Here is a 9,339-nt window from a genome sequence, read left to right as displayed (position 1 = left end):
TTTCTGGCTGCAGCCACTGGAGCTGAGAGCCTTGCTTCATGAAAAAGAGAGAACGCCTTTCCAGTGGCTGATTTCCCCTGATTTGTCTCTCTACATCCTCCATCTCCTAAGAAGACAGAACAAGATGGAAGGTTCTTTCCCTCCTTGGTGGCATGTAATAAGCAGTTAGTTAATGTTAGCTATTATTCTCTTATAAACAATGACACTTACTTTAATGATTTGTATTCATATTTTGTATTTTGGAGTGTCTTTCCCCAATCAACATTCAACTATTTGAGAAATAGACTCCATTTTTTACAATTTTATGGCACGTAGATATCTAAATGATTAAACTATAGAATCAATGTAAGGGTCTCTAATTTCTACTATTGGAGGTAGATGATTTCACAGGCAATTTAATGCTATGTCTCTGATTGATGGAGAGCAATTTTCATTGTTGTATTAAAGTCACAAACTCATGAGCACCATTCTACTTAGCAAAAAATTTTTAAAAGTCTACTACATTAGATATTAGTCATAGAAATATGTATAGAGGATAACATAAACACTCAGATATATTTCTTTATTCATGAAGGAAATTATGAGATTCAACTTAACTGTGAATTAAATTAAATTTCATTAATTAATTATTGACAAAATGAGGATGAAAACAAGATTCAGAAAATGTATTTAAGTAAACCTGAGCTGACAATCAGAAATGGCTGCAGTGAGCATTTCTTTAGTAAAAAATTTATAAATTTACATAAGCACATGTGAACTAATTATAAAGGTTTAGCTCAATGAATTTGTTGCAAAAATAAGTTCTCCATTGTACCAACCACTATAAACAAGAAATAGAATTTTATCAGCTCAGCAAAATCCTGTTTGTGGCCCTATCCAGTCCACCTCCAAGATGGGTTTTACATAGCTGTAACCTTTATAAAGTAGAATCATACTTTATGTGTTCTTTTTTGTCTGGCATCAATATTCATCATTACGTTTGTGAGAAATATCCATGTGTTTGCATGTAGCAGTAGTTTGTTCATTTTCATTTCTACACGGCATCCCATTGTATAAATATATCCTATATTTATTTTTTTGATTCTTGATAGTAATAGTTGCAACTATTGCAAAGTGCTGCTCATCATTAAGGTACATATTTATTTTACTGTTTGTTTTGTGTATGTAGGTATGAATTCCTGTTGGGCCTAAGCATAGGAATATAATTCCTTGGATAGGTACATATTTATAATAGATACTGACAAATATTTTCTAAAGTGATTACACAATTTTATAGTTTAATAATCCTATATAATAAAAGCTTAATATGCTAAGTGTCCAACCATTTGTTCAATCTTTTGACCAGTTGCTATGACATGCACTGACCACCAGGGAGCAGACGCTCCAACTGGTAGGTTAGCTTGCTGCTGGGTTCCGGTCAATTGGGGCTGGGTGAGAAAGGTCGGACACACACTGGAACCTTCCCACAGTCCCTCCTTGGCCATGATCATGCATTGGTGGGGTCACTTGGCCTGGCCTGTGCCCTCTCACAATTCGGGATCCCTTGGGGGATGTCAAAGAGCTGGTTTTGGCCTGATCTCCACCAGCCAGGCCAAGGGACCCCACCAGTGCACAAATTTGTGCACCGGGCCTCTAGTAATTCATAAAGCTCAAATGGTTCACATCCTTGACAACACTAGCTATTTGCAGCTTTTTTTTAAAAAAAAGCTGAGTATGTAGAAGTATCTTGCCATTTTGAATTGCATTTCCCTTATGAGTAATAATGTTGTACATATTTTTATATATTTACTAGAGGGCTGGTGCAAGAAATTCATGCACTTGGGAGGGGGAAATCCCTCAGCCCAGTCTGCACCCTCCCACAGTCCAAGGACCCCTCAGGGGATAACCAACTGCTGGCTTAAGTCTGATAGTGACTGGTCATTCTGCCTTGCGGTCAATTTGCATATTAACCTTTCATTATATAAGACTAGAGGCCCGGTGCACAAAAATTTGTGCACTCGGGGCCGGGGAGGGGGATCCCTCAGCCCGGCCTGTGCCCTCTCACAGTCTGGGACCTCTCGAGAGATAACAACCTGCTGGCTTAGGCCTGCTCCCAGGTGGCAGAGGGCAGGCCCAATCCCTAGGTGCAGCCCCTGGTTGGGCTCAGAGCAGGGCCGATTGGGGAGTTGGGGCGCCGCCCCCTGTCATGCACAGAGCAGGGCAGATTGGGAGGTTGCGATGTCACTCTCAGTCATGCTCAGGGTAGTGCCGATTGGGGGATTGGGGCACTGCCCCGTCCCACTCAAGGCAGGGTCGATGGGGAAGTTGCGGCGCCACCCTGTCATGCACAGAGCAGGGCCAATCAGGGGGTTTGGGTGCTGCCCCCTGTCATACTGGTTCCAGTGCCGGGAGGCCTTGCGGCTCCGCTGATCCCGGTGCTGGGAGGCATATTATCCTTTTACTATATAGCATAGAGGCCTGGTGCATGGGTGGGGGCCCACTGGTTTGCCCTGAAGGGTGTCCTGGAACAGGGTGGGGGCCCCCACTGAGGTGCATGGCCAGCCTGGGTTGAGGGGGTGATGGTTGTTTGCAGCTGGTTACACACCCTTCAGGGTGGGGGTCCCCACTGGGGTGCCTGGCCAGTCTGGGTGAGGGGCTGAGGGCTGTTTTCAGGTTGGGGGTGACTGAAGCTCCCCACCGCTCCTTTTTTCCTTTTTTTTTTTTTTTATTCTGGGCCAGCTTTAGCTTTGAGGCTTGGCTCCAGCTCTTAGGCCTCCGCTGCTGAAAGTAGGTTTCTGGCCTTTGCATACAATGTTGCGAATCTGCTGGCTGAAGTCCGGCGGTATTTGTTAAAATGTTTCAAACTGCAGGCTCAGAGGCCTGCAGCGGCAGGCGGGGAACGTGGTTTCCTCTGTCACTGAGGCAAGCAAGCCTCATGTTAGTTTCAAGCTGCTTGGCTGCCGGCCGCCAACTTGGCTGTCAGTTAATTTGCATATCTCCCTGATTAGCCAATGGGAAGGGGAGCGGTCGTACGCCAATTACCATGTTTCTCTTTTATTAGTGTAGATTAGTTACTTACCTTTTCTCTGGAAGAACCTGTTCTTGTCTTTTGCCCATTAAAAAAGTAGGTTGTCTGATGATATTTTCTTATTGATTTGTAGATATTATTTATAAGTTATTTATATGAGTCTTAGGTCAGATATATAAGACAAATATCTTTATTACTCTATAGCTGTCTTCCTTATTTTCTTAATTATTTTTTCATGTCAATGAGTTATGTTTAATGCAAACTTATTTCTGGTTTTGGTTTTTGTAAAATATTTAAGAGATATTAAATATAAAAACAATGAATAAAAATCCCTGTGTTATATTATAATAGCTTTATACTTTTAATAACTCTACCACAAATTTAATTTTGTCCATGGTATGATGTTGATATCAAGAATCATTTTTGTGTCCAGATTGATTTTGTGTCTTTGATTAGCCTACATTATATTCTGATCGAGTAAGGACCCTGGAGATTATAAGCATGGTCAGATGCACCCTCTTGCACCCTTTCATATAGTTTCAACATCATCTTGTTATCAGAAACAGTCATAATATCACCAGTGGAATGACAAGCAAGGCAACTTAAGCTTTTATATATGCTTTCAAGCTACCTAATGACTATGCTCTTGTCATAGGCTGGTTCTCCAGAATCAGGTGCTGAGACCGAATTTGAGGTGAAAGGTTTTTATTTGAGGTTAAAACCTTTGAAAAAACAAAGAAAAAAGCATAATTTGGCAGAGGAAGAAATCAGACTGAGATACAGGCTGACAAAGCCTCATCCGAGTTACCAGAAAGCTCTGCAGCAAGTATACTCAAAAGTCTTACTCCATGTTGAGATTGAAATGGCCAGAATATTGAAACCTCTCCTCAGTCACCTAAAACCAGTCATAGGCAGTGTAGTTCCTATCAGGGGTGGAGGGAAAACTATAGATGCTATCATGCCTGGCACTAAAGAGATGTGGTGTGATTACCTGAAGCACCAGGCTATCAGTATGTTGATTGCACTTCTAGAAAAACAAGAAAAATCCTGGCAAGATGAGCTCAAAAAGAAATAGTGTGGGCTGCAGATTGTGGGTTCATGTATGGTAATGGGGGAGGAGGACATGCATTTACAATATTGACTCTAGGTCATTTAACTTACCACTCATCAACTAACTTTGAGATAAGCCTGGGAGAAAATAGAATTCAAATGACTTCTTACAAAAAGATGTTTAAATATCCTCATGAAAGCAACTGGAAATAATTGACCTTTGAAGGAAATGTGGAGAATAAATGGTCTCCCATAGGTTCACCAGGGTCCCCTGGGGCCATAAAGACAAGTGCTCTGAGTCCTCACACACAAAGCTGCCATCTGAGGCTTTATTAGCTCAATACCTTACTTGGAGAAGATGCTTTAATACCTTGGGGAAGATTAATTTAGGGTTCCATTTTCTTCACAGGAGGGGTTCAGATGGAGAAAATGCTCAAGACTTCAATTGGCTTTCTTCATTTAATAACCTCACTGACTTTGAGAAAAAGCCATATGATCTGATTTTTCAGAGCTAAAATCTTTGCTCCTCATGCCTAAAAACCAAGCTCTGCTGTATGTGAGTATGAGAAAACATCCATAAATACAGAAAGTATGATTAGGAGACTCTTATACAAACTGTCTAGAGAGAGAAGATAGAAGAAAAAGGGAAGGATCTCTATAGTTTATAGCTCTCAATGAGTGAACAGATCTGTCTGAAGCTGGGAATACTTGGGAAGAGATTTGGGCTTGAATACAGAAGATCTGCCATGCCTTGTGGTATGAATATGGTTGGTCCTTCCATATGCCTCCTATGCTTTTTAGAGGATAAATACAGAGGCAGCTCCTATTCTATAAAACATTTAAATGAGGCAGAGAGAGGTTATAACTGTAAATGTTAGAAAGTTACTTGAATTTTTACATATTCAACTACATATTCACAATAACCTCTTTCTTTTCTTATGGTATTTTCTCAGCTTATTTTCTCCTCTATAAAGGTTCTTCTTAAAAAACAAGAGAAGCTGCTAGTTGAAGGCATGTGAATTTCCCAGAGCATGAAAGACAGGTAAATTTGCATGGAATTCTTGGGAATAGTAAAGAGAAAACTGAGTTGAAGGTTATTGGCAAAATGGAATTGGTCCCTTCCACTTTGGGTAGCTTTTTCTGCAGTAATTTAATGCTTGTGCTACATATTCTTTTACTAGAGAAAAATGTTCACAAAATTGCAGTAAGAGTTTAGATTGAAGATCATTGCTGACAGGTCAGAGAAGTACGGAGAGTGAAGTAGTACTTGAAGAACGTAGGAAGAGGAGCAGCTATGAGATTATCTTTGCATCTAGTGACTAAAGAATAAACTTCATTCATATTTTCAATAAGCACTAAACTTTGGTTTATGTCTCTCACTCCTAGGAATAGAATATGAAAAATTAGAAATGATTCTGTCAATTTTTTATCCCTTAGGGTCAGGCTAAAAGTGCTGAATCATAGCCCCATGCCCAGATGTCTGGCACCTCAGCACTGTTGAAAACTAGCAGCTGGATCCCCTCTCTACAGGTACAGATAACTTCAAAAATTATATTTGAATATTTGAAAGTCTTTAATTTTTTTGGGGGGGGGGCAGCTTAGGAAACTCTTCTGGTATGTGACCAAAAAAAAAAAATAGGACATGCATTTGTTCTAATTCAGCAGTATTGACTGATGACAATTTTCTCCCAAGTAAATATATTTCTCTCAGACTTCCCCTATTGAGTAAATGACTTAACCATTCCCTAATTTGCTCAAACCAGAAATCTAGAGTCAATCTCATTTAGTAATTCTCTCATTCCTACTTCCAACGTATCAGCAAGCCTTGGAACTACCACAAATGCATTATTTTCTGTTTATATTGTCTTCATCTCCACTGCTACTCTCCTAGTCAAATCAGGATCATTCCTCAGGTGAAGTATTGCAATAACTTTCCAACTACTTCCCTTGCTTTTATTTTGTTTAATTATCTACTCTTTACATAGCAGTCTAAGTGATAACTTAAAAATGCAAATCGGAATGTCATCATTCTCTCCTCCATTGTGATTTTAAACTTTTTAATTTCTTCTCATCACATTTATAGTAAAAACAAAGTTCCCAGTGTTATCTATTAGGCCTATGAGAGTACTGCCAGGTTCTCTGACACTACCTATTGCCCTTCTACAGTCTGCTCACCAGCTCCAAACATGCTAATTTCCCCCTCTCAATGAAATACTCTTCTCTAGGTCTTCATATGGCCAGCACTTCTTTGTTATTCAGGTTTCAAGTCAAAAGTCAAATCCTCAGAGATGCAATCCCAGAACATCCAAATTATTATACTAAACGTATGCAATACCACACCAATCAATCTCCATTAAAGAGTGCTATTTTTTAATCACACCTATATTTATCTAAATTTTTAAAATTTATTTTCTAATTTAATTTATGGTTGACAAAATCAGAAACTTTGTCTTATAATTTAATTCCACTGCTTAAAATGTCATGCCTACACAGTGGGTGCTCAAAAAATATTGGGTAAAGTAATGTATATATGTGTACTTATATATACACATATGTGTGTGTGTGTGTCTGCATGTGTTTATCTAGGTATATATGCACATGTATATATGCATAATAGATATGTATATGTAGTATGTGTATATATAGTATCATATGTTAGATACTTTGCTAAGCATTGAACAAGGCAAATAAAATGTGTTTTCTATATGAAAGAAACTCATAACCCAGTGGCAAAAGAGATGTTAAACCTTCTTAAATTCTTTCCTCTACTAACAGACAACTTTCTGTTAGTAGCAACAGAGATCTCATTTAGTATTGGATATGACAGGTTCAGAAAGCTATCGCTGGATATAAAAGGAAGGACATCAGGACAGTGGTTGCTTAAATACAAATGGAGCATTATAAAGGAAGAAATCAGGTTCTGGGGATATACTGTAGTGTACCACAGAAAAATAATGGGGGAAGAGAAAGAAGCTCTATAGAAAAAAGATAATTTTTTCAAATTGAAGGAGAAACTATTATGAGTGCTACTCTTGTCTGACCTAATCATTTATTTCAGCTCAAGTGTCTACTCTATGACCATCTAACTTCCAATTACTCTGGGCTATTGTAGTAAGGACTAAGTAGTTCTGCCATGTCCAGGAATAAGCTAACAAACACAATGTAAACATTTTTGTTTTGTCTTTCCATCACTAATCTATGGAATTGGGAAGCAAAATATTTCTTTTTCATATCTATCTTCTCCTTAACAAAAGTGCTAGTGACACAGCTTCTCTTCCCCCACTTTTCTCATAGACTTCTGGATCTTTTGTTGAGAATCAAAAGGAATCATGCATATGCAGGATAATGTGGGTTAGGAATCACTACTGTGAAGTCAATCATAGCTTTCAGTAGTAGAATGGAGTAAGGTAAGGGTTCAGTTCCTTGAAATCCCTCATGTATAGATTTTTCTGTGAAGTCTGCATAGTTGATGGGAATGGTTTATAAGTTGTAACATCAAACTTTCCTGGGGAACTTGTTAAAATGCAGATAATCCTATAAAACTCCAAGAATATTATGGTCCCTGGAATATGAGTTAAGAACACAAGATTGTCCTAAGAATATGTTTTGAGAAATAATGGATTATACTGATGTTATTATTACCTTTAGGTAAGAATTCTGGGACGATGTATCTGGAGTACTAGCTTGAACATAGAGCTAAATTTCTGTGGTAGCTGAATAACTGAGGGAAAAAAAGAACATTTCTTCTGGATAAACCCAACATGTGGCCCAACAGCAGCTTCGGTTCCTTCCTGTTGACTGGTTTTCCAGGCTTGGAGGCAGCTCACCACTGGATTTCTATACCCTTCTTTTTTGTCTACATCTCTGTCCTTTTTGGCAATGGCACCCTCATCCTTCTCATTAAGGAAGATCACAATCTTCATGAGCCTATGTACTATTTCCTGGCCATGCTGGCAGCCACAGACCTGGGGCTGACCTTAACCACAATGCCCACGGTGCTGGGTGTCCTCTGGTTGGACCATAGGGAGATTGGAAATGTAGCCTGTTTTTCTCAAGCCTACTTTATACATTCACTTTCTTTTGTAGAGTCTGGTGTTTTGCTGGCTATGGCCTATGATCGTTTTATTGCCATATGCAACCCCCTTAGATATACCTCTATACTCACTAATACTCGAGTAGTGAAAATTGGGCTGGTAGTACTGATGAGGGGCTTTATATCTGTTGTTCCTCCAATTTCACCCCTCTACTTTTTCCCATATTGCCATTCCCATGTCCTCTCCCATGCATTCTGCCTTCATCAGGATGTCATTAAACTGGCCTGTGCTGATACCACCTTCAATCGGCTGTATCCAGTTGTGCTTGTAGTCCTTATATTTGTACTGGATTCTCTGATTATCCTCATCTCCTATGTGTTGATACTCAAGAGTGTCCTGAGCATTGCCTCCAGAGAGGAGCGGGCCAAAGCCCTCAACACCTGTGTCTCCCATATCTGCTGTGTCCTGGTTTTCTACATCACAGTGATTGGATTGTCTCTAATTCATCGGTTTGGGAAGGAGGTTCCACATATTGTCCACCTCATTATGAGCTATGTCTATTTTCTGTTTCCTCCACTAATGAATCCTATAATCTATAGTGTCAAGACCAAGCAGATCCAGAGTGGTATTCTTCACCTTTTTACTACCCATAAAGTTAGGCCCTGATCTCTGGCCATCACAGCCCTTCATTTGAGAACTCTGATTTGTGACATGGGAATAAAGAAGTTTCACATCAACCACCCATGATCATATTTCTTGGCAAAATAATTATCAAAGTAGAGCTATAAATTATTCTAAGATAGCTCTTTTAGCTCAGGTCTTAGACCTAATGTAGTTTGTACAATAAAAAAACAACAACAACTGTATACTAAATATCTCTGTTTGACACTCAATTCTTGTAATAATACTAATTTAGGTATTTATAGTTGTGTCTATAATGTAACTATCATGTATTTCTTTGGAGTTAGAATGGTGGCCAGTAAGAACAGAGTTATAAAATTATGACTTGGTTTGGGTAAAATAGAGTAAAGTTTTGCATATTAATAGCCAATTCAATCTCAAACTCCCACAAATTCCCCAACAGATATCCATACAAACTATGGGGACTTTTATGCTTGGTCACTGAAGCCCAGAATTTCCCTGAGAAAAAAGTATGAATTCTTTCTTAAATAGTGTTATAATTGTCATATCAACTACCTGATTGGTTCCTTCCTCCTCCATCAAATAATAAAAGAAACCATGAATAAA

General features: G+C 39.0%; 1 protein-coding gene across 1 annotated transcript; it reads left to right on the top strand.

Moving 5' to 3' along the window:
• Positions 1 to 7,767: 7,767 nt before the first annotated feature.
• On the top strand, positions 7,768 to 8,816 carry LOC102757193 (olfactory receptor 51B5). Its single transcript, XM_006756149.1, has one exon. The coding sequence runs from the start codon at positions 7,819 to 7,821 to the stop codon at positions 8,755 to 8,757; it is 939 nt and encodes a 312-aa protein (XP_006756212.1). The 5' UTR covers positions 7,768 to 7,818; the 3' UTR covers positions 8,758 to 8,816.
• Positions 8,817 to 9,339: the final 523 nt, after the last annotated feature.

The sequence above is a fragment of the Myotis davidii genome, unplaced genomic scaffold, assembly GCF_000327345.1.
Source record: "Myotis davidii unplaced genomic scaffold, ASM32734v1 scaffold694, whole genome shotgun sequence".
Classification (NCBI taxonomy): Eukaryota; Metazoa; Chordata; class Mammalia; order Chiroptera; family Vespertilionidae; genus Myotis; species Myotis davidii.
Note: the sequence above shows the minus strand (reverse complement) of the source record. Positions and strands in the feature narration are given on the sequence as shown.